Here is a 27,172-nt window from a genome sequence, read left to right as displayed (position 1 = left end):
GTGAGACTTTATTTTTGACTCCCGATGTAAAATAGGGAAAAAAACTTACAATATGGCCCGGTTTCACAGACAAGACTTAAGACTAGTCCCAGACTAAAATTAATGTGTGACCTTGTCTTAACTGAATATGACTTGACGAGAAATATCTTAAAATATATCAGTGCCATTGTTTCGTCTCAAGATGCACACCGGTAATGTTTTCTTCTAAGGCATTTATATAAAAGTGACATAAATATCTAACTGAGGCACAGTCCTGGCTTAAGCTAAGCCGTATCTATGAAACCGGGCATTTAATACTGCTAGCTTCTGTTTGGTGGTTGACAATTCATTTTTAGATACATTTTAAAATAAAACGTTACATCAATCTGCACATGAAATGAATATTCATAATTTACTCATTCTCTGATAACCGAATAAGGGCGGTACCCATTCACTTCTATTGTACGAACACGAAACCAATGCAAGTCAATGGGTACCGCCGTTGTTTGGTTACCAACATTTTTTGAAATATCTGTTTTTGTGTTCTGCAGAAGTCATACAGGTTTAAAAATGTCAAGAGGGTGAGTTAATATTGACAGAATTTCCATTCTTGGGTCAACTGTTCCTTTAAGTAACCTGTTCTCATCTGACGGTTTGTCAATATCAGCCTCAATGTTCACTCATCTAATCTGTTTGCTTACTGTGAGCGCGACTCGCTTTATAACAGATTTAAACTTTTATAGACGTGTTTTTCTCTACGTCCATTGGTGTCGACGTTGCTCTCATTTCCCTTAGAGCTGCCATGGGCACAATTAAATTCTTAATAAGCTCAATAAAACAGACTTAAATGTGAAATAAAGCCGGGAACGATGCGGATTCCCTTTCCACCGTGTCAATTGCGTCCTGCAACGCCACCCTGTTCTTCAAAGCGTCACCGTTATGACAATGTTGATGATCTTAAAATTGATTCGGGACGAATGGAAGATGTCTGATCTTCACGCCTGAGTCCAGGGACTCGACTCTCAGGGCGAACACAGTCATAAATCTAAGACGAGACCTGGAGGATCTTCCTGTTTATAACTGGGATTAGTATACAGAAGCTTAATGTGGAATGACAGTGAGGGATTAGATCAATCCCTTCAGTAACAAACTATAAAATCCTGCTGTGAAAACATACACGTCATAAAATAATTTGAGAGTAAACGGCTTCGGGAACCGTGAGAATGACATCTAATAATCTTGGAGTCTGAGCTTCAATGGCACTCACAAGTTCTAAGACATTAAGTGCTTGTAGATATCTTGTGAGACCACATTGTGAAACTGTCCAGTTTGATGAAAACAACTTTGTTCTCTCATTTTGAAGATCAGTTTTATGAAAGCGGTACATATCTTTTTTATCATATCAAAAATCTGTGTTTGTGCCTTTTCTGCTTTGTTATACTCAAGAGCATCTTAACTTAACTACCATCCAAATACAAATTTATCTTTTGATTCAGAATTGAACAAAGGTCATTCATTTTTATCACACAAAATGGCATGCAGATATTAGCTTTTCCTTTCCTAACTATTTCAGCCCATTTATTTACGTAATCGAAATAAACATTAGATTTTTCTGACTAATTCCTTTCCAACTTCCTTCATTTCGCTAATATTTTGTTTTAATTTGCCATTTCCTTGTGAAGACCAGTTTTCAAGCAAATTCACCTCGAATGGCGATAAACAGAAAATATTTTTAATGGAAGACAAGGCTTTGTTCGTGTCTGGGAACCGAGCCACACATGAAGAGGATGTTTGTACTGAAAGTGACCAGTTGACCCTGACCTGAAACTCACTATCAGAAATATGCCTGTGTAAGACTTCAACAACTACTGAAAAATCAGTATTTACTCATGTGAAAAACACCTCCATTATCAGAATTGTGATAAATAGTGCATAATAAAATTACATAACATTTTATTTTGTATTACTCTTTTAATATAACAATACAATAAATAGAATAAAGTATAGTATAATTAATATTAGTAATAATAATATTAGTAATAATAACCATATGTTTCATAACTGAAAATATTTATACTTTTTCTTTTATTGGTTATATTTTAACAAACTTTTCCTTGCTTGTTTTGGGTAAAATGAATAAGTATACCAATAAACATGCTGCTCTCTCATGGACAGACACAGAAAGTGTGAAACTCTACTCACAGTCCTCTCAGCCTAAGCCAGATCTTCTCTATCTGCTCCGGTTGTAGATACTTCAGCGAGTTGTTTTCGAAATCCTCGATCTCTTTGGTAGGCGACTCCATGTCAAAAAATTTGACCAGGCAAAACGGCATTAACGGGTTTTTTCTCTGGCCAGCACGGACACAGGGGCAGTATTGGTTCAGGACGACCGTTCCTGCGGACGTTGAATCTGTCACAGAGACAACTGTAGCTCATCCCTCATTCTGAACCCCCCTCTCTCTCACTCTCTCTCTCTCTGTCTGTCTGTGGTTGTGGGCTTGTGTCACCAGCTCCGGTCAGGTGTGGAGAGAAAAGCGCGTATGACAGAACTGTAGGGGGCCGTTCATGAATATAATGTGGGGGGTGGGAGGGGGTGATGAGGGGAGGGGATTAAACCACTGCTGCTGATCTCAGTGTTGGAGTCCCGGCTCAATGCGGTCATGCGCAGAAATAAAGAATAAAGCTGATGGAATAGAATCAGGGAGCGGTGCGCTGTTAGTGATGAGAGAGATTAACAACAGAGGGAAGAAAAGGAGGAACTTGAAAGAAAGAGATTTGGAGTAGAGTGAGTGAGTGAATGAGAGAGAGTTTCCGACTGACTTCTTTGAAGGTATTCTTAATTATAAAATATTCATAATGGTTTCCAGTAACTCGACTGGCAAAATATGTCACTATAACCACAAGGGCTGGGGTTCAATACCCATGTGAATCAGATGATAAAATGTTTATTTTGAAGTCACACTGCCAGAACGTGTTACCCTAAATGCATAAATAAATAAATAAAGAGCAATAAATGTCACATTTATAACTTAATTATTCATGATAATACCTTTAATGATATTAATGCATTTAAACACAGGCATAATAAAAACAAAAACAATAATAATTGTATTAATTATTTATTTATTAATTAAGAAATAAGAAAAAAGTTAGTGTAGCGTACATGTCTAAAATTAAGAAAAATATAAAATATATTACTTTTATATAGACTTTCAGTTATTGTTATATAAATATGTAAATATTACTTTAATATGTACACATGTATCTGTATTTGTTTGTAAATACAACATAAAAAAAACATATATTATGTAAACACTAACTTTTATTCTAGATGTGATTCATCTTGATTAATCGTTTGACGGCCCAATATGCATGTGTTTAAAGAACTAATTATGACATAATTATTGATAATATCTCTAGGTTCTGTCATTCGGAAATATGGCTTTTCCTATCACTGCTATGTGGATGATACACAACTCCACCTGTCATTGCAGCCTGACTATCCGACTGTTTCTGCACGTGTCTCAGCATGCCTTAGTGACACTTCGCTCTGGATGAAGGACCATCACCTGCAGCTGAACCTTGTAAAAACAGAATTGCTTGAAATTCCGGCCGACCCAAAGATTCATCACTACCTCTCCATTCAACTAGGCTCTTCTACTATCACACCTTCCAGAAGGACCAGAAACCTGGGAGTGGTAATCAATGATCAGCTAAACTTAACGGATCATGTTGCCACCACCACCCGGTCCTGTAGATTCATCCTCTACAACATTAGGAAAATTAGACCTTTCCTGTCCGAGCATGCTACGTAAGTCCTAGTCCAGGCTCTCGTCCTGTCCTGGACTCCCACAACCAAACCTCTACAGATGAATGCAGCAGAAAGAGTGGTCTTCAATGAACAGAAGAGGGCACACATCACTCCTCTTTTCATTAAGCTACATTGGCTCACTGTAGTCGCTCGCATCAAATTCAAAGCGCTGCTCTTGGCCATCACTCGTTCGGCACCCCCATATCTTCACTCACTAATACAGACTTATTTCGGCGCAAGATCCCTGCACTATGCAAAGGAACAATGTCTTGTAGTTCCATCCCAAAAAGGAAAAAAATCACTCTTGCGTGGCTTCTCTGGATCTGTTCCACATTTGTGGAACGATCTGCCCGCTGCTACAGGATCAGCAGATTCTGTGGCCATCTTTAAGAATCGGATGAAAACACATCTCTTCAGTCAGCACCTGAACGATTAGTTCTGACTTCTATTTCTTCCTAACTCTTTCTATCCTTAAAATAAACTTTGGTTTGTAAAATAATTGTTTGTATAATGTGGTAGGCTATATGAGCACTTATGTATTTTGTTGTCCTTATGTTTCTTCCACTGTTTACCTCATTTGTAAGTAGAATTGTATAAAAGCATCTGCTAAATGACTAAATATAAATAATATCATTTAGTAATAATAATAAATTACACAAATTATTGTTTAAGAAATAAGAGTAAAGTACTTTATAAAATTTGGCAACCATTTTTCAACTATATGGAAAAACTTAAATTGAACAATTGGATACCCTTCTCGAATAGTACAAGTGTTACACAGTACTACTAATGAAAAGTATCTCCTAACCTAATTGTTTAATTTGTATTTATTTTTAATTATTTATTTATTCGTTTTCATCGCTGTATATATAGTAGGGGTATGTTTATATATTTATATACACTCACCTAAAGGATTATTAGGAACACCATACTAATACTGTGTTTGACCCCCTTTCTCCTTCAGAACTGCCTTAATTCTATGTGGCATTGATTCAACAAGGTGCTGAAAGTATTCTTTAGAAATGTTGGCCCATATTGATAGGATAGCATCTTGCAGTTGATGGAGATTTGTGGGATGCACGAAGCTCCCGTTCCACCACATCCCAAAGATGCTCTATTGGGTTGAGATCTGGTGACTGTGGGGGCCATTTTAGTACAGTGAACTCATTGTCATGTTCAAGAAACCAATTTGAAATGATTTGAGTTTTGTGACATTGTGCATTATCCTGCTGGAAGTAGCCATCAGAGGATGGGTACATGGTGGTCATAAAGGGATGGTGCTGAGAAACAATGCTCAGGTAGGCTGTGGCATTTAAACAATGCCCAATTGGCACTAAGGGGACTAAAGTGTGCCAAAAAAACATCCATTTTATACAAAGCGACTTACATCGCATTGTTCTTTACATTTTGATTCTGACTATGTGCAATCCCCTGGGATCTAACCCATGACCTTGGTGTTGCTAGCACCATGCTCTAACCACTGAGCCACAGGAAAGCTGTGTTGACATCGTGTTTAAACACGCAGGCAAGCTGCAAGTGTTTAGCACAGAGATTGTATCTCTGACTGAAGAAAAGCCACATTTACAAGTAAAACTTGAATTGAAAAAAGATGTGATACAACAACAACAATACGATCACAGAAACAACAGAGCAGAGGACACGAAAACCCACGAGGTTAAATCAAGACATCGATATCCGACTGCGATTTACATTAAAGCGAAATTAGATTGAGTTGTTGGGATGAAGGCTGGTGATGAACAACTAAACAGACTCTATTAGCATCTGCCAGTCAACTGCACATCTGTGCTGTTACTGTAGGAATTCCCTTTGCGATTGATGTGAATAATGAATAATTGAGTTGCCCGAACAATTTAATTAAAGGTTCTGGATTACTGTTTTGTTTATGTGATGAGCAGGTATGCAGGAAGATACACTGAAAGTATGAATCAATGAGGATGAGACTGAACAAGATTCGTGTCTGTGAAATAAATCCATCGGGTGAGAAATAACGGGCGGTCAGAGAGAGGAAAGATGCTGGGGGATGAAGTGTTGAAATGTGTGACCACGATGATAACAATTGAATTAGTGTGGGTGAAGGTAAGAGAGATTGAAATCATTCTATAACACATGTTTATTAATAGTTATGATCAAAAAAGCATCAAAAGAAAGGGCAGTATTTACATATCTACTTTTAAGACCACAAAAATGAGGACTAGAAACATATAATATCAGATGTATCCTTTAAAAATAAAATTCACTCAGAGCAAAATGTTCCAGAGCTATAAGTGTCATGTTAAACCATATTAAAACAGTTCATCATAAAAACTCTGCTTGCCAACTTTCTCTACAATTATAACGCCAAGCACAAACAAATACAAATGTTATTTTAACTTACATTGTTTCACACTGAAATTATAAGTATACAGCATGCAACACGTACAGTATGGATGTCACTTTAACTTGTTCATGTAAACTGTTGTTGAGAAAAAATGACAGCATACAGGTGAGTAATGACATGACAAGGGGAAAAATTGCACTTGAGATGTGCCGTTCTGGGTTTTCTGTCTATCATGAGCTTTGGGCAACAGCAAAACATGCAAAAAGCATGATGGCATATTCAATTCTGACCTTCCCAAAACGAACGTGCGGGTAGAAAGCAAACAGCAACAGGACATGAATATTTAACAGGTAACAAAGCAACAAAAATGAAAAAATATGAGGGAAGATAAAACAGTGTGCAGTGTGTTCCTCAAAAAGTGTGGGTGAGAGAGAGAGAAAGAGAGGGAGAGAGAGAAAGAGAGAGATCAACCTGTCCATAACCAGAGATAGAAAGAGAAGAGATATAGAAATTGCACAAATTCACACCAATGCCATAAAATAACCATTTTTGCTTCCACAAAGAACCATTCAGTCAAAGGTTTAAAGAACCATCTCTTTCTTACCTTATTTAATAACTTGGATGTTAAAGGTTCTTCATTTTGACAAAAAAAGGTTCTCCTATGAAATTGTGAAGCACCTTTATTTTTAGGTATGAAAGCTCCAGTAGAGCACCAAATTATTTCAGAATACATAAAATCATCCATCCATATAATTACAATTCTAGATTTCACCAAATTAAAAAAGACTTCCTCCAAACAACTCGTATTTTGTTCAATTTTGTTTTTCCTAAAAAATGACATTTAAGCTTAACTGTTGACAACAAAATGTATGTTTTCAAGATTATTTAAACCACAGAAAAGAACCTCAAGTGATACAAATTCCCCCAAAAAAGGCAGAGACAGAGAGAGATCAACCTGTCTATACAACCAGAGAGAGAGAGAGAGAGACTTATGGTATGTACTTTGTTATATGTTCGATGCTTTAGCAATATTCTGAGAACACGCAATCATGCCAATAAAGTATCTTCAAATTGAACATTGAGAGAGAGAGAGAGAGAGAGAGAGAGAGAAAGAGAGCGATGATGATCATTAACCAAACAATCAATATTATTTATTGCTTGAAATTGTAAGAATTCTGTAAATTACATTACTTCCTTACAATGAGTTCTTCCATTCAAGAATATATGATGACAGAATGAAAAAGAGAGGGAGAGAGAGAGAGCCATCTGCATTATTAATTAACATTGCTGGCATTGTTAATCATGCAGTCATTGGTCTGCCTGTGTGGATTGATGACCTGCCGGAATATTCCCTGCTCATTAAAAAAATATTCATATTGTTCAGTAACTAAAACCATGTAGCAAATTTTTTGGAAAGCATTCATATAAATTCTGCCATCCGGACAAGAGGAGAGGGATACGGCGTATATCAGGAAGAAATGTCTCCAAATCTCTACAAATTCATGAAATAAGGGAGACCGGGACTTATAGTCACAGAGGCTATATAACAAAAACAAGTTTTGAGTTTGAAGTTCAGCTGTAGGGAGTTACATGTAGTTTGGCTTTACAGCATAAACAAAACATCAATATTAGTTTACTACAAGAATATACGGTAAGCAATGTTTAAATCAAACGAATATTGATTAAGCTATCCAAAATAAATTGAATATTGGTAGGTGGAATACACCCACATGAACACACACACAACCGTAATGACTAGTTGCAACTCGAGGGCACAAATACAAAGCCGGACTGGACAAGCTAATTATCATCCAGCCAGCACATGAATTATTGAGTTTTTAATCCCGCCCGCTCACAGTAGGGTCCGCACCGGGCAGGTCAGGTGACTAGTGGTGGGGGAGAGACTCATATTGAGTAACACGCCCCCAAAACACGACAGCCAGGGGTTCTTTAGACGTATAGGTCGAAGGTAACGAATAGCCTCTCTCACGGGTTTCTTTGGTGTGGGAATGAGAGGAAAAACAAAACTTGTGAAAGAAAAAGTGCTGATATCTGTTACAGGTGATTAATCGCACAGCATGCAGTGCCTCTAATAACAAATCCCTGAAAATATTTATACTTCCAAACATGTTTCATGATATATTTATGTTATTTGATTAGAATGTTAGTATTGTTCGTAGCTCAGCAGACTTGATGGAGTTCTCAGTTCTGTTGCATTTAAAGTCACCGTAAACCGGAAGTTGCGATCGTTTTTACTTCTGTATTCTGACACATATTCTGAAATGGAATTTCGAATGAGAAAATTAGTGGGCGTGGCTTGCATTTTTCACTGCGTATTGGTTGGATGTGTAAAAAAGCTGTTGCATTGATTTTGAAATGAAACTGGCAGCAGACTGACAGTTTAAGGAGAGGAGTTAACGGATGCTCCGGACAAGCCGTCTTGTCATTTCAGGGCGTAAGTGTTTTTGAGATTTTAAATGAAGATTATGGGGGTACGTGACTTTTAAGAAAATTACCCACATTGATGAGCTATTAACTATAAACGCTGCAGTATTTCATGAAAAAATGTGAATTTTAATTTTAATTTCACTCCGACCCTAAAGTCCCAATAAACCAGAAAATTTGTTTTTCCTTCAGCATTCTGACGCATTTCCGAGTGAAATAGAATTTCGAATGAGAAATATTGTGGCCGTGGTTTGCGTATTTTACTGCAATTTGATGTATAAAAATAGCAGTTGCATTTTGAGATGGAACTGGGAGCAGACTGACAGTTGAAGGGAAGGAGTTAATGGGTGTTCCGCCCAAGCCGACTGTCATACATCATTTAAGATGAATAGATATTACAGGATGGAAGTGCGGCATTATGAGGGCACGTGAATTTTAAAGCGGCCATTGCCACTGATGCCAATTAACCTTTAGTCAACCTTTAGTTAGTGTGTAATGTTGTTGTTAGATCGTAAACAATACCTGCAAATTGATAAAGCTCAAAGTGCAAGATATTGTATTTTACAGAATTGCCTTTTCAAGGACTACAGAGAATGGCTGGAATCGGACTACAGAACTCTACTTCCCGTGTACATGATGTCATTATTCCGAGTGTTTGAAAAACCTCCGTCCAAAGGAATACGCCAAAAAAGGGGCAGGGCCTTCCTTAGAGAACAGGAAGAGCCGCTGGAGTAGTGTTTGATTATCAGAGATTGTAAACATTTGACTGAGCTATGCGGTAAACTACTTTCTCTTTCATCACAGAACAACAGCTGGTAATAAGAATTCCGCTGCACACAATTGAAGATAACCAACGGTCAAATAACAGCTTGAAACTTCCTTTGAAGTCCTTGTTTTGTTAGAAGAGGGACACCGGTGAACAACAGACTTCAAATATGTGAAACGTTTTTTTAAACTAGAAACATGAACGTCCATTGTTAAACACCTAAAAAAGATAATTAAGGCTTCAAAACAGGCAAAAGAATGGCTTATTTAAACAGAATGACCCACATTCATAAGCTATTCACAATCAACGCTGCAATATTTCCTGAAAATTAGGAATTGATATTTTCATTTCTCTGGGACTTTATGTATCAGTCTAAGATGTTTCTCATAAAAAATTATTGGGAGAAATTAGAGTAGAAAAAAATTAGAGCATTGTTAAAATGCATGAAGAGTAAGGACTATGGAGGCTATGAATGTAGATTGAAAAAGTAAAATAAATTGGATTTGGGTAAATCTGACAAGAAATGTTTAAGTTCATAAAGAGATTTAAAATTGACTTTTTTGCAGACGTGACAAATAAGATCTCAGATTGAGACATTGTTGAGATTTCTGGCTCTTTTCCTCAGGAGAAATATCTGAGACGCAGGAAACTTTTCCATTGCTTTCCATTTAATCGTATTGATGTCTAGGACAAATAATTAAGGTATTAGAGACTTGATGCAACTAAAAGTTGCCAGGTCCTTGAAAAGCAGCTTTATAATATAATATTCCTCAATAAATAAAATAATGTCACAAATGTTAGTGAAAGAAAATAAAAGCTCTGCTAAATGTTGCATGTCTGCAAAACTCTGTAACTCTCCTCGAAAACACGCATTTGTCATCAAGCTTGAATGGTGTTTATCAGCAATGCAGTTCTAACCGGCGGCCTGCACGATCCCTCTCAATCTCGCTTTCATTCACTCACTTCATTCTACCAAGAAGGGCTGCGCTCACCTGGAAAATGAGGTTTTTCCACTAAAATAAGCTCTGCTTGCTTTAGACCTATCAGGAAGCCGGAAAAGAGCCGGGCTAAAAGAGAAGCAATAATGGAAAGGAAACCCGAGGTGAGGGCCCGTTCGGACGAGATGAGAATGGGACGCCCGCCTGTGCGCACCTCAGCTAAAGATCGGAGGCGCGAAGGTCAAATCATCCATAAGTCAGGAGGAGCGTCGGGGACAGCTGATGTGAGGAGAGACAGTCGCTCTTCTGAAACAATCCCGCTGTGTCTCTCACCTCACACGTAATGAGTTCATTCAGAGGAGATGAACCTGAGCCCGCTGCGTTACACATGAATTTACTTGGGAGCGAAAAACGAGAGGGAGAAAAATGAAGCGAGAAATGAGTCTCATTCAAACAATCATCTTTTGCAAGGAGGAAATGAAGATGCATATGAGCATGACACGGATAATCAAGGTGGAGTTGCAACCAGCTATTTTTGACAACAGATTCATCCGGTAATTATTGTTATAATTAATCTTATTTTAAAAAGCAGGTGCTGAAAACAAAGACAAAACAAAAACATTGCGAAGATTGTTGCTCTTAGTTGGGGAACCAAACAAAACTCACATTAAAGAAACATGAACCACAATATTTTTTTCATGAAGTCACACCAAATGTATACAAATGTATATGACTTCTTTATTAAGTAAAACTACTATAATTTAAATTATATTAAAATGTCATCATGTCACCTTCTTATATGAGACTTAACATGGAAAAGCTCCAAAAAACACAAACATCCACCATTAAAGTAAGAAAAAACTTGATATATTTTGTAGTATATTTAGCAATTGATATGTTGTGTATTGCCATGAAAATCAAAATGCAAAATTCAAGTATGGCAACATGCAATAACTTTGAATATCATTGGTTCTTCTGTGTTGTGTTACTACTAGGGCTGGGTATCGCAACCAATTTGGGATTCGATTTAATATCCAGTTATCAATATTTCATTTAAAACATTATATTTGCAGACACAAAAATCATATTTAAATATAAACGCTGGTAACTGAAACCCTTTAAGCAAGCTATATTACAAAAAAAAATAATGTACATGAACAGTAAATATACACATACAATGCACAGAAATGCACATTACTTAAAAAAAACTTGTGTGAATGTGCAGCAATGAAATTCGGTACAAACTTAAAACATGCTGAAGAAATAAAACAGTTTTCAAAACATGCCCACATAAAGCCACCATAAAGGAAGATAAGATGACAGTATGTTATAAATAAAAATAATAATTTTTGTTTAACAAAAAATTAAAGTCACACACATCTGGGATAGCATGAGGGTGAGATTTTGTTTAGGGACAAACTACTACTTTAAAGTCCCCGTGAACCCAAAATTGCGATTTTTTTACTTCCGTATTCTGACATATTTCCGAGTAAAAAGGAATTTCAAAGGAGAAAATTAATGGCCGTGGCTTGTGTTTTCTCTGCGAATTGATTGAACATGAAAGGGAGGAGTTAACGGATGCTCCGGCCAAGCCGTCAAATTTACGTCATTTCAGATGGATAGTCATTTCAGGGCGGAAGTGCATCTTCAGATTTCAACTGAAGATTATGAAGGTACATGAATTTTAAAAAGAAAATGACCCACATTGATAAGCTATTTACTATAAACGCTGCAATGTTTCCTGAAAAAATAGAATTGTCATTTTTTATTTAACTGGGACTTTAAAGACAGGATCAGAATCCCATTAAGACTTAAGAGGTGGACGCTTTAAACTTGGTAGTATAATTTTTGGGGGCATTATTGTATCTATGTGTAAAGGAGAATGTGCGTCACCTCTCGGTAAATGAGGATAATAAATGCAGCTGACACTCTGATCTGTGAGGGTCATGCCAGATCTGCTCAACTCATTAGTCACACCATTTTCAGATAAGACTAATGGAATAGCAGCCCTGTCAATCTTAATGTACCACCCAACAGAAAAACAACATAGACCCAGGCGAGATCGAAGATAAAGCTGGTCCTCTTCAACCGCTCACTTAAACAGGCCTCCATGTTACACACACACACCCTTTAACTTTAAAGTCCTCACACACAGCTTCTCGTCACCCTCTCAAGCTTCTCACTCATATAAACACACAATCAACACAACTACATTAACTCATCAGTTGCTGCTTATTCTTCTTTCAGATGAAACTTGCCGTGCATTGTAAGTGATACATCAAATCTGGCAAACTGAGTAGAAGAGCTGTGAGTTTTTGAAGTGATTGTCAGCTAGTACATAACACCCTAGCAACAACTTAACTACAACCAACATACTAGAAACCACTTGGCAACACCCTGGCAACCATTCAGAACATTCTAACAACTGTAAGGTCAAGTAGGGCTGCGAGATCTAAAAAGATGCAATACGTACACTACCGTTTTAGAAAATTTGGGTGAAATGTTTCTCGTTGTCTTAAAAAGATTGTGATAAGCTAAAATTTACATCTGAAATTAATTTTATAGACAAAAACACAACAAAGTGCAAATACAAACTATTTTCATTACAAGCATATTTTTTATTTTAAAAAAAATTGTCTTTGAAATTGGTTTACTTTTTATTATATGGATGCCTTTTTATCTATTTTTTTTACTCGCAAGCAACTTATTGTCATAGATCCCATTGTGTTCTTCCACTGTTCTGATGACCTTTGTATTTTTTCTAAAATGCGGAATCAAATATATAAAAAGTAAGTGTTTCAAAAGTTTTGACTGGTAATGTATACTGGTTCAGTTTTTGAATATATTTAAATACATAAATTTTCTCAACTACAAGCATTATTATATCAAATATTGCACAACATATAATTTAGCACGTATCGCATATCACATTTTCCTTCAATATCATGCAGCCATATCCTAGAGTTACATACTCTGTAGATTCATCTGGGGACCTCTCTCACCTGCAACCCATCACCACACCCACCGTACAAGTCTTTCCCAGTCACCCTCAAGTGCACAATAGCACACTAATAGAACATTAAGGACTCACTGGAGCACACTTTACAGGGGATATTTATAGCAGACGGTGTCTGGTGCAGACGTCATACGGTCCCCCCTCTTTCTGACACTGGGTGATTAATGAGGAGCTGATCGCTACACATAACACGAGACCGCCTGAGTCTCCTGGTTTAACACAGCAGGGCGTGCCGGCAGAAACCAGAGTCCAAATATCACAGTATCATCATCTCTTTCACTGTCATGTGCTGGAACGACAGGTTGCATGGCAGCCAAGTGAAATCAGCGTTGTAAACTAATATTACTCATGTTAACATTGTGCAGACATGAAACCCTTAATCTTAAGAAGCTGTAGATTCAAGGGCGTCTCAACTCTTCAAATCTCTCGAAGTGTATTTTAAAAACACAGACATCTCAATAGACCCAAACTGACTGGACTTGGATGGATTTGCCTCTCTGTCACCACACGGCCATAAAAATAAATTTACTACAACACAGCACCAGTAGGGGAGGCCATAACATCAATCCCAAACTTGATGGGTGTGTCATTATTGTGATTCATTATTTTTTATATATTAAAGTTTTGGTGGTGACTTGTAAACAGCCTGAGAACAACACTATGGCGACCAACCGAGACAAAAATCTTTCTTAAAAAGGCTACCACAAACCATTTTTGCTATAAGATACTATTTTGCTATAAGGTACTACCAACCTTTGTTTCTTAGTTGGTTGGTTGCTTTAAAGCGGATTTAACAAACACAGTTTCTGCAAATCTAAAATAATAATCTTGAGTGCCTATAGAGAAGTATTGCATAATTCATATCTTCAAAGATTCTTAAGTTTGATCAAATTAAAAGAGATACAGCTGTACGTTTATTCCGAAAAGAGCCGACCTCCTGAACTACAGCACGAGCACACAATACATCTTCGCATTATCCCTGCATAACTGTTGATACACTATAAGTTTGTGTGGTGCACATTATCCACGTTCTCACCGATTGCCATCAAAACACAGACATATGACTCAGTTTCACTTACCGTCTGCGGTTCATGGATCTCCAAATCCAGCATTATATCAACTGTTTATATAACATTCCTTACCGAAATGCAGTGAACAGAGAAAGAACACTGCTGCACTTCGCCAACAAACGAGCATATTGATGGGCGTGCTCTTTCATATCGCTATTGTGGGTTGAAACATGGGCGTGCTTTTCCGGTAGAATGGTTGTTACGAAACAAAATTTCATGTTTGGAAAAAACTTTGCGAAACATATACGAGCGCTGGGGGAAGAATCGAGCACAGAAATACTACGTCATATGTCCACCTTGTTTTTGACAAGTTGACCAAGTTTAACATTGTAAAGAAGTCAGAATGCATGAAACACTGTGGCACCTCCCCTTTAAAAACACAAGTTATCAAAAATCCTCGTGGGACATCAAGGGACATTTAAGCAAAAAAAATCTGTAATCATTTACTCACCCTTGAGTTATTCTAAATCTGAATAAACTTCTTTGATATTTGGAAGAACGCTTGAAACCGAACGTTTTTTTGGCCACAATTGACTTCCATAGTGGAAAAAATTTCAATGGTTCATTCTTCGTTCTTCAAAATATCTTTCTCTGTGTTCATCGGAACAAAGAAATGTATACAACTCCAGGTTGAATAAATGAAGACAGAATTTACATTGTTGTGTGAACTGTTCCTTTAAGCAGATCCTCTTATTGCCTCGTGGTCCAAAACCCTTTGTAGTCCCAATTGAAACCTTTCTTTTAAGATTGTGGTCTTGCACCACTCAGACAACCGCTTTGATCTGACCACACAACAACAGCGAACACATCAATAATTCATTCGTGGTCCATCAGCTGTTAACTAAAGTTAATGCACCCCCTTTCTGTAACATGTCTGCTCCCCAAGTTTGGCTTTTAGCAGTTCCTTTAAGGAAACTAAAATTCCTGCAATTCAAGGAAGCTGGAGCCAGCGGAAATTTCCACCCCACCCAGACAGATGTATCGATTCAGCAAGAGCTCACACATAGTGAAAGGTGAATGTAAGATGTGTAATGCCCTCCAAACCTGATGGCGGTCTTCTCCATGGCATCAGGAGTGTCGACAGAGGGCAGGTCATCAGCAAGAATCTCCTCTGGACTCCTCGGGTCAATCAGGATACCCCGCTTATCCTTATCCTTGATCCCGATGCCTGCTGTGATGGCGTTCCACAGAGCATTCTGGGACTTGGAACCTGATGCAAGAGTCAGAGATCAAAGGCTCAGAGAGGTTTGGACCACAGAATGTAAGGTCAGTGCAGGAAACAGACATTCACTATCTAACTTTACTATAAAGATATGCCGACATGAACTGGTGTACAGGATAAATATACTGTATAAAAATCTGCCAATTCTGTCACCTGGCCTTCTGACAGCACACACATAAGCGTTTTTTAACATCTAGCAGTCAATATTTGAGTCAAAATTTTTAAAGACAAATTTTTGTCGCTTCGAACACATGTCTCTTTGTAAATACTCACGTGCGAAGCGTGCCAGGGGTCTCGCACTGCTTTCTCCTGCCTCATTCGCAACTGCAGAAAGAAATAACAAAAAACACACAGGCGTGCAAGTAAACAACAGTGATGACTCACCACAAATTATGCATTTCAACAAACTTCACAAATGTCAAGTTTAGTCACAAACACAAAAATTCTGCAAATGTAATTTCCATTTCGTTGGAAATGTTATTTGTTCTTGATGCATACTAAAACCTTAAATAAACATAAACCTTCACTACCCAGGAGTTATTTGCATATAAATTATGTGCAGTGTTGGGTAAGTTACTCTGAAAAAGTAATTACTAGCTACTAATTACATATTCAATAGTGTACTGTAATTAAATTACTGTACAAATTAATCTCGCCAAAAAGTGTTTAATTAGAATTGAAATCAAGAATAGACATGAAAAGGCTAATTTACTTAATTTAAATAAATTATAAATAACTACATAAATGATTCTCAATAACGCACTAAAGTATACAAATGTGAGAAGGATGCATTAAAGTATACATTTTAAAGTAAGACTTCCACTATTCCATATATTACACAGTATTGAGCTCAATTACATCAAAAGTAACTAATTAAATTACAAACAAAATAAGAATAATCCTTTACTTTACTATTTCAAGGGAAAATTAATCAAATAATAGTAACTAATTACTTAGTAACTAGTTAAACCCAACGCTGTTTATATAAAAATGCTAAAGATACGGTAATGATGAACATGGGCTACTTGATGCACATTATTACAGCAGCGTATCTCACAGAATGTCAATGCACATAGAGATGGCTTCAAGACATCTAATAGACATTTGTTATACACATTTTGTGACAATAGCAACAGACTATAAGAAGTATGTATTATAAACTTTACAGCAAACTTAAACAATAAAACAATCGCTTATGGAAATGCAAAGATAATGTAAAAAATGTAATCATTGTTGCAACAATTTTTAACATCAATATCATAAAAATACAATGTAGATGCCAAGAGCACAGTCTGACAGAATTTACTAATGATAGCTTTTGGCTGTCGTGCCACCATCTCTCTGTGACAACTAGCCCCAATCTTCACTACACTAACAACACAATCCACAGCAGTGAAACTGACGAGAACAAAAAGATGAAGAAAAACGAGAGAGAGAGAGGAAAAAGAGAACAAAGGCTCAGCTGTATGCGCTTTGATTTGACGGGAAAACACAAGGTCAAAGAGATTGCAAGTGTGACAATGAAAATCCCAAAATACTGCAGCTTTAGACATTTTTTAGATGCTGAGAAAACGGCATCTAAAAAATATAAGCATTTATTATGCTTCTTAATAATAAGACTATCGACGGCCATAAATGAATGGTTTGTGTGAGGTTAAAGAAAGATAGGTGTTGATGCGATCAAGAAAGTATACTGCTATAAAAACTGAATATACAGCTACCCCTGCAGGACACCTGAGAGAAGTGCACAACACATCCACAAACCTTTTACAAATATTTATAACAGAGAAAAGCATCTCAGATATTCAGAAAAACATCACCTTAGCAGCTTTAAGTACTGAAGACCACAGATACATGTAAAACATTTCAGATATTTATTTTTCATAAAAAAAAATCTATACATGTAAAATTCAAAATTATATCTATAATTCAAAATTAGAAAGCGGCACATACAAAAACACAAAGAGAATTTGCTGCTATAATTCAAGTACAACTTACTAACCCAAATTAGGTGAATTCTACTTATTAAATACATTTAGTTTTGTTAGAATATCAAGTAAAAAAGTAAACAGAAAATAACTTAATTTGAATTTTTAAATGGGTTATGGATTTACTTATTAATTGGTTCAATTAAAATTACTTATATTTACCTTATATTAACTCAATTTTTGTAAAAAAAAAACTGGAAGATAATTATATTAAGTATATTTTAATAATTTATTTTTTTAAAAATTTACCAAGGAACATAATGTTTTTTTTCAGGCCAGATACATAGATTAAACGAATTGTTCAGCCAAAAATAAAAAGAATTTATCATTTTATCACCCCATATCATTCCAAAGCTGCATGACTTGGTCTCAAAGAATGCTGTAAACCAAACAACAATGGCTCCCATTGATTTCAATTGTAAGTACACAAAACTACTAAGAAATCTCTCAAAAATTATCAAATATAGTCATACACAGGTTTTGAATGGAATATGGGCAGATAAATGATGACAGGATGCTTGTTTTGGGGTGAACCGTCCCTTTAAGTGATGTCAGTCGCTCAGACTTTACCGAACATAAATGTTTCATAAAAAAACTAAATATTTCTTAAATCAATACTTAAATATTTTTTTTGGCAATAATGTTCATCTGACAGTACCTTATCTTTAAAATGTATAATAGCATACGCACACCATATGAGGTGCTGGTTAAGAAAGGTAAACATATAATTAAAAAAGAAGTCCAACGGCACACTCAATTGTGCAAAAACTTTTTTTAACCAAAATTGACAAAGACTTGGAGCTGAAATCTTGGTTCAATAAAAGTTTGAGCAAGTGAGTGTGATGTCGGATTTCTTTTTTATTTATTTAGTACCACTCTAACACAAGTATAACTTTATCAAAATATTGTAATAAACAGTGTTATTTGACTTTAACATTACCACTAAATAACACTTGTGACCTTATAAAAACACTTTTTAAAATGTTTGGAAGAAACACCACAACTTGACAAAAAAGCAAATAAATAAAGAATAAATATTGAAATATACTCTTTACGTTATAACAGTTGTAAAAATGTTACATGGCATTTTCTCATTTTAGAGAAACTAAATGTATAGAAGCTTTGCCTAAAAAAACATTTGATAATACATAAAAGGAAAGGCAAAAATGTTTTTTCTTGACCGTTTTCATAGAAAACTAACCAGAAAAACAATGGTCAAGTAGCTGGCTAGCTTCAACTGAATCAAAACTCTCAACTCTAAGAGGAAGAGATAACAAGCAAGGAGATGATACGTTGTTAAATGGAGGCTGCCGGGTGGGTTAAGTGGAGTTGTCTGCAAGGGGCGCTGAGGTAATGAGAGGGAAATCAGAGAACCTTTAGCACAGCGAGTTCATCAGGCAGCCGTGTCCAAAGAGTCAGTTCTCAGGAGACCAGATCGAACTCTTCATTAGCGATAATGACTCCCGCTGGGCAGCACACACTACTCTACTAATGTGCTGATGACAGAATCGCCACCGGCACACAACGTCACCCACACCTCCTGCCAGGTAGCTGGAAAAGACCCCTGTTTCCATCTCCTCGCCCCTTTAGTTCTCCATGTAGACCATGCACCTGACCCAGGAGCTTTGGTGACTATTCAACAGGTGCTTTAATGAGGCCCCGCCGGGCGTCCTGGCCCCCTCCACATAATGACAGCACTATAGGGTAGAGACGGGTTGTTTTTCATGCAGAGGTAAGCATCACTAGGTCGTGACATCACATCCTGCCTCCGCCGGTGACCATGGAAACGATAATCGTGCAGGCAGCATTGGAGATCCACGAGAGAAAAGCCTTTAGGCCCGATGAGGGTTAAAAACGTGACTGTTTGTGTAGGCTTCGGCTTTTATGATAAACACTGGTCCCGGTGAGAATTGGACTCATCGAGAGAAATTAAACCCACAGGTTTGAAGCGACTCTAATTGATCACGTGACCACAGACATGGCTGATGTACGACTTCAGCACCAGTTCAGTTCTTCATCTTCTGATTGTGTCTGTTATACAAGCCTTTGAACTGTTAGAAATAATCACCGCCATCCAATGTCCCCACAATAATTGTCACGTCACGCCATCCACATTCGAGGACCGATTGTTTTGCCTCTTTTATCTCTACATTCTGATATTGTGTCCTTCACTATCTGACAGGGTGATAAAAGAGCTCAGGATTTGGAAGAACACAGAGCCTAGTGAGTCATTTTGTGAAAAAAGTAGAGATGAAGGATACATTATCGGCCATATCGGTTTCTGCCAATAAATGGTCATTTTTTTGTGCTATCGGTATCGGACGATAATTAAATTTAGACAGATAAATTATGTCCGATAAATGATGAATCATGTTCTCTGGTTAAACCACTTCAGTTGTATACAGCATAGTAGAAGTAGGCTTTGTACATGAACGGAAAAATGAGAACTAATGGTAACCTTGTTTTCGTTGTTTTTCTTTTGTTTCAATCTCAAAAAAAAATATTTTAATATTTAGATACTGTATATTGGCCAATATATCGATTATCGGCATCAAGTGTTAAAAATTATCGGTTATCATTATCGGCCAAATTTACATATCGGTACAAAAGTAGTTCTTACGTACTGTAATTGTACTTGAGGCGACTCGCTGAGGGAAACCCTGAGAGACTCGACTAAAAGTGTCTCTTATCACTTCGCGGCTTTCATGCTACTATGACGCACCAGGAGGAAAGCGTCTAAATGCAAGAAAGGCGTCTCGAAGTGTCTTGAAGCAATTTACCAAAACCTTGTAAAGTTTACATGAAACCTTCAAGCATACACAACGACAAAAGCAAAGACTTATTTTATTTAATATCCAAAAAGAAAATTGAAATCTGGACTTAAACCACACTGCTCAAAGCAACAGCGTGCTCTTTGTGTCTCACAAACACACATACAAATCAGTGTTGCCCACAACTGCCCACGCACACCTGACCAGCTGTTCTCACCGATAGTGAAGTTGAAGCCATCGATGCTGAAAGTGGCACTCCGGCATTTTTTAAATCCTTGTTTTTTAGAGCTCAGCTCTGACATCTTGGAGCTTCGTGAGGAACGAGTCTTCCGTTCGTGCGGGGACGGACTACTAAAAGCGGACTCCTCAGGTGAGAAAGTGCCCTTTGAGCAGAGACATCAAAGATCATTAGGCAAAGAAGTCACAGGCTTGACATGTCCTTTAGGGACCACATCCCGTCCGTAAAAGTCTCTCGAGCGTCCTTTCTTTAGATCTTTCTGGGTTGGCTGCCTGTCATACACTGTACAGAGAATAAACACAAATGGGAGATGTTTCTCTCCTTCTCTTTCTCTCTGCCTTGCTCTACCCCTCCCATACACAATGTGACCCTTCCCACTGCTGTAGTGTGCACGCTCTCTCTCTCTCTCTCTCAGTGAAACTAATGTTTAGTTTGTGGCTCCTACATATGTGTTGTGACTGTACATGTGGGCGAGTGTTTACAAGCACCAGCGAATGTGTGACGTCGTGCATGTTTACCCCGGCACAAATCCTTTTTACGATGTTTAAACAAAACTCAGAAATGTTGCAAGAGTTAGCTTAACAGATGCTTGTAGAGGGCCTTGGGGTATAAACAATAAAAACGAACAATTACATACTCAGAGAAACTACCTCGCAGGACCAATTCTGAGTTACATTTACTGTTTATGGTTTCTAGTTCAACTCTATCTAACACCGTGAACCTTTAAACGCTTCTAGCAAGGTTGTATTTTAAAATGTGCTTTAAAAGGGAATAAGGCTTTATGAGAAATAGTTTTTTCTACAGTTACATAGTTAAATATACGAACAAGATGTTTCAAATTCATACAAATTAGCCACCTTGTAAAATAGTTACAACCAGGCATGAGATTGTGTTGGTTCTTTACAGATATCATATCGCAAGAACTATTAATACTGTACATACAGAACCACACAATGGCAGAATAAACAAACTACTGTATGATTGTGTACATACTTGAGTCTAAAAAGTCCTGACTAAAAGAGAAAATGGTGCTATAAATAGCACTGAAAGTGGTTCTTGGCTAGTAATCTTAGGGGAACCACTTTAAGTTCTATATAGAACTATCTCTTGGTTCTTCAGAGGTTTTTCAAAGGTTCAGTGATTCTTTGGGATGACTGAGGTGCTATATAAAGCCGCTGAAGAACCATACAGGGGCTTAACAGGCTCTTTATATGGAAGCGGTGGTATATAGCACCTAAGGCTGTCCTCAGACTTGACTTCTTTTTTGACAAGAAAAGGCTGGCAGCGTTTGGTTACAAATAGCAGCCGAACGCCATGACTTCGGAAGCAGCATCTGTGCATGAAGGCGGCCCGAGAAACATATAGGCAGTGTAACAGAAGTCTATTTGAATTATAAACAGAGAGCTTCTTTGCGATAACTAATCACAAATGTAAAAAATATAATAAAAATTTCTCGCTAAAGATGCAATCAGAAGTTGTTGAGAGTGAAAATTAAACTTACATTTATACAAAACTATGCTCCAACGGGCATTTCAGCCGCCATTTTATTTTTCCGAGCTTGAGCCTTCTCGACCAATCACGTTCCTTGCATGTTATTATGGAAACGACAGGTCTCTATCATTGGTTAACTGTGAACAAGGAACTTTTTTCAACCTGAAAAGTCGCTCTGAGCTGCAGAAAAAGACGCCGGCGCTGGCGTTTAAATAAGCGCTCAGGACGTTTTTTGAAAACACGGTTTACTCATAGGATTATATTGTAAAACAGACGCTAGCAGCTTCAAAAAAGAAGTCAAATCTGAATTTATTACAATTAGGTGTTTCTCATATATGCATTGTATAGACTAGTTCTTCCTCTAACACGGTCTTTTAAAAAGGACTGATCTCATTTTGGTTTGAAGAGCATTCACCGGTTTTACGTTACAACCCTTTGGCACTTTAATTCACTCAATGATTAGCACCTTGAAAGCTGCACGTACACAAACCGAGGCATATGCCTTCTGTATTACTTACAGAATTACACTTCCAGTCCTGCATTCAATAGTGCTTTTCAATAATATTCTCAAAAAGAATAAATGCACAGATGTCTAGAGAATGTTCTGGAGTTGTTTTCCGGTACTGAGGCTCTCATTGGATGATCCTATACTGCTGTAGAGGCAATTTTGAACTCCTGTTTGAATATTACTGATGTCGTCAGAAATGAGAGAAGCGATTGTGTTCACCCGGTTAATTTGCAAATATGCTGGTAACCAAAAATCGTAGTTATTATGGTTGTTTTACCAATGTCTCACTGAAGTTAATGTGAAATGCCATATTACTAATAATTAGTCACTTTGGATAAAAGCATCAGCCGAATCCTATTTGCACAATTGATAATACAATATACACAATTAAAAAGTCTAAAAAAATATTTTGCTGTACACGTGAGTGGTCCGGTCTTATGAAGCAAAAAAACTCCCTTGGCAAAACAAAATAAAAGTCCCTTGGCAACCACAAAAATATACTGGTTTCTTCATATTGGAGTCTTATTGCTGCGATCTGTTTTCACTATGTTCCCCTATGGTGTCAGCAGGTGTCAGATCGAAATCAGATGAGAGCATTTAAACAAAAATGATATTGCCTAGGTCTATGTTCTCTTAAAAAAGAGGCAAGGAGACCATCCTGTGTGAGGTGTTCAGATACAGCTGGCTCATGGTAATAATTAGTTCTATAAGTCCAATCTTACAGAGCTCTTTGGGGATGTTTACCTGTTCACGCTGTATTAAAACAAAGCACGTGCTGTTGCTGGTGTATGGATGTATACCTAACGGACGTGGCTGCAACGTGATCCAGCATGCTTGCCGTGTTGAGTTTATGGAGCTCTCCCAGATCAGCTGTGTCTTTGAGCACCTGTTCATCAACCCCCCCCCACACCTGCAAAGATAGCAGAGACCAAAGTACAGCGTGATTACCCAGAAACACCTGCTTTAAAGCCCTGCCGCGATTAAAATCTAGGAGTGATGATTCTGCATTTCTCTCTCTCTTGCTCTACCACACACATGCACGTGTTTGTTTGCACCCTTGCACTATTTATAGACGTACACATATCCGTTTCTTAACACTTATGAAAATTTACACACACCTTTAATCTCTGAAGTCACAAAGAGAGAGAAATGAGGGATGGATGTCGTCCCTTGCTGAATCGGATGTCAATGCTGTTATTAAAGGGATGGTTCTTTGTTACTTACACTCAGCTCATTTCCAAACCCGGATGATTCTCATGGTTTCTGTGAAACCCAAAAGGAAATGTTTTGCAGAAACAGAGTTTTCTACATATTGAAAGTTAATTGACAGGAACTATGCAAAAAGAATATCTCCTTTGCTTACTCCAGCTTTTATCCTCCTAGTAGCATGGCCTTGTAAACTAAAGGTACTGTTTACTATGTTTACAAAATCTTTATATGCTCTCCTTCTTGTAAGTCGCTTTGGATAAAAGTGTCTGCCAAATTAATAAATGTAAAAAACCATAGATATATAAGTACCGTATAGTTTAGCTGAAATTAGACACTTAATTAATGAAGCGCCATGCTCTAACCACTGAACCGTAGGACAGCGACAGTGAATGTAACAGCAAATAATCAGATGTAAAATGCAAATCATTTTCAAATAATCAGCATTCAGATTTCTCAATGGTGACCACTCATCGTTACATTTGGACGTGTAGTATTTAACCCAAACAAAAATATAACAACGCATCGTCAGTATTTCAGATAATTATTTCAGATAACCGCAATCATTGCGAATCCTTAGTCTGGAGTATATCGTCTGCATGTAACATCCACTGTCCTTGATCTGCAATCACCAACCAAGTTTACATGGAAAACAATAAACCATTAAGACAACTATCTGATTAAGAATGGACCATGTAAACAGCTGTTTCATTAGCTTAATCCGTCTAAACTCATAATCGTAGTAAACACAAATCGAATTAAGATGGGTTGAGCACTCCTATTTTAGTCGCATTTTCGAAGTGTGGTATATACATGTACACCTTAATCGCACTATTACAGGCACTTTGCAACATGTTACACACAAGCATGGCAGAGGACAGCCGTTTTGCTTTACGGCAAACAATATGGCTTCAAGTAAGAAAGCACATTTTTGGTATGAACTGGAAAAAAGAAAGATGCCAACACTTCTAGAAAATAAATAAAACTGTATGTGGTACCATGGCGAAGACAATCCATGAAATTATGTGGGGAACATCGAACGGCGTCGCTTAGGTCTATAATGATCTATGCCATTAATCGAACATGTACAAAAGTATATTCTTAAAGCAACTCATATCATCACCTTAATCGTAATATTAGCTTACTTATTAAAAAGGCAAATAATTTGATGACGGACAACCATGTAATCGTGGTCACTGTTACATTAAAATAACATTTCTCCATCATTTCAGTTGTATTTGCATTGTGATTGTTTGTTGATTTGTTTTTCGTTTCCAGACTTGTTGCATCTACACAGCAAGACCCTCATATCTAGTTTTATTGATCACGTTCAAGTAAATAATATCATTTATTTGACAAAATTTTCACACAAGTATATCTTTCCCTTATTCAATAAATGAATTGTCATTTAATTATATTGTGAAAGCTTTAAAACATACAATTATTTGCCATAATCGCAATTATTTAATAGAAATTTAATCAGCAGCCAAGTTTCATATCCCATTTTCACATCTATTTGGAAAGTTATTGCATTCAAGGCCAGATTAAACTTCACCGATTCATTCGAAAAAATGCAATGATTGAAAGAAAAACCAGGGTCATGTGCTCTGAAAGAACGCTTTTCAGAAAGAGAGAAACCTCAAGGACTTTTTCGAGCAGACTATCTTCACTGTCCCTGAGTAAGTGAAGCAAAAAAATCTTGGTTTATCTGACTCTGAAAAGACCATAGTCCACAAAACTCCACCCAGGACTCCAGGCTCACGGTTTTCCATGACAACCAAACACAGCGCTCACACGTTAAAAAGGTACTTTTGAGGTTCCGCAACATGTTACATGCCTTAATGTAAGCACTCCAGAGCCTGTGTGATCTGTTACATTTTGTTTGGAAAGGTGACTGTCGTGAATAAGCCTGTATACAGATAAATGACCAGTGAGATCTTTTATATTTCTCAAATCTTCATCCTAGTTAACAATGAGCTTAAGCAGAAAAGGCAAGATCTGTTAAGCTCTTAAGTGACGAGTGACCTCTGAGCAATAAAGATTTTGTTTAGACTTTTTTAGATTGTTTAGACAATCTAAAGATCTTGGCATCGCGTCTTATCGGCTCATCACTCCTGTATCACTACCATCTTATCACAGCCGTCTGAACTTTTAATGTCTTTTTAAATCGCCTGTAAACACAAAACAAAGTAAAGGCGTAAAGTAACACGCTAATTTTCATTTAAGATCACCAAAACGTTTTTATTGCACTCATGAATGTTTAAGAAGCTAGGAGGAGAAGCGCTTGACTCTACATTGACACGTCCGGCTCTGGTTACCTGCTCATCCCAGTGTGAACAACATGAACGCTATCACTTCACAAAAGCCACATAAACCAACACATTATAGCTTCTGACATGCTTTGCCGAGCCCGTGGCATCGGGTGTCTTTTTCAATGGTTTGTATGACCGAACTGCTGAAAGCTGCGTGTCAGGTTCAAGTGGACAATCTAGCTGGTTTAAATGCTGGTAATGGGCACAAAGTGCATTGTGGGTCTTCTGCAGAGTCTGCGATGTGTGGATCTATCCAGCCCACCTCGGTACTCTTAGACACCTCCACATCTCATCTGATGTCGATTTTAATGCCCAATTTGAATACCTTCGTAACATTGCAACATTTGGGGTCACTGTAAAAAATTGCTATGTATCGTATTATTTTACATCATCTAAACCTTTTGTTTTCTTGGTTTAATCTAATAAAGTCAGGTTAATTCATACATTTCATATGAAAATGATAATGATATTTAATGAATAATATTTTTGACTTGGAAAAGGGCTTGAATGAGATGACAAACAATCTACTGTCTAATTCTACTGTCTTCGGTCAAAGTCTGTCTTTAAGTCAATGAGTGAATTGTGGGCCACTTGTATCATCTGTGTTCAATCTGTGACATACACGTCTCAAGAACATTCCAGCAGAAATCTAAACAATTTAATACCAAGTCGCCATCAAATGTTACTTCTTTCCAAAAGACTTTCTGAGAAATGCACACACAAATACAGACTGCTTTGTTAGTCACAAAGTCAAGATCATCAATGTGCGATACAGCCTTGCTCTCTCTATGACAACACAGCACAATTTCCAAAGAGATTGGGCGAAAAGTCTGCCATTTTGCGTCAAAGATTTCACATCACATTCTTCCAAGACCAATTATTTTGCTCCAATATGTTAAATCGCTGTTGTAAATCTGAGCTGTGCTATCCACATTCATCCAACAGCTGTAACAAAGTTGATTTTTTTAAGTCTCCTTAGCTTAAGGTTTTTTTGAATGCAATGCATTTAAGAATGATATAACTAAAAAAGGTTTACAGGATCAGACCGTATCATACATGTTCCTAGAACAAAT

At 37.2% G+C, this 27,172-nt stretch overlaps 1 protein-coding gene across 6 annotated transcripts in view; it reads right to left on the bottom strand.

Annotated features, from left to right (window-relative positions):
* The window catches only part of pde1ca (phosphodiesterase 1C, calmodulin-dependent a), a 71,763-nt gene that overhangs the window by 40,699 nt on the left and 3,892 nt on the right, over nt 1-27,172 (bottom strand). For 2 of the 6 annotated variants that reach the window (XM_056738267.1, XM_056738269.1), the window contains exons 1-3: nt 23,382-23,490; nt 15,859-15,909; nt 15,408-15,573 (exon numbers count right to left, since the gene is read on the bottom strand). In XM_056738267.1, the coding sequence (XP_056594245.1) occupies nt 15,408-15,573; nt 15,859-15,909; nt 23,382-23,475 (311 nt within the window). In that variant the 5' untranslated portion in view covers nt 23,476-23,490. Of the gene's footprint in view, nt 1-2,181; nt 2,500-15,407; nt 15,574-15,858; nt 15,910-20,561; nt 20,860-23,381; nt 23,491-27,172 lie in introns of those variants that run through there. The other 4 variants (XM_056738271.1, XM_056738272.1, XM_056738268.1 and 1 more) reach the window with 3 other exon arrangements.

This window comes from Triplophysa dalaica, chromosome 23 (assembly GCF_015846415.1).
Source record: "Triplophysa dalaica isolate WHDGS20190420 chromosome 23, ASM1584641v1, whole genome shotgun sequence".
NCBI classification, from domain to species: Eukaryota; Metazoa; Chordata; class Actinopteri; order Cypriniformes; family Nemacheilidae; genus Triplophysa; species Triplophysa dalaica.
The sequence above is the reverse complement of the archived record's forward strand: the minus strand, read 5'-3'. Positions and strand labels throughout refer to the sequence as shown.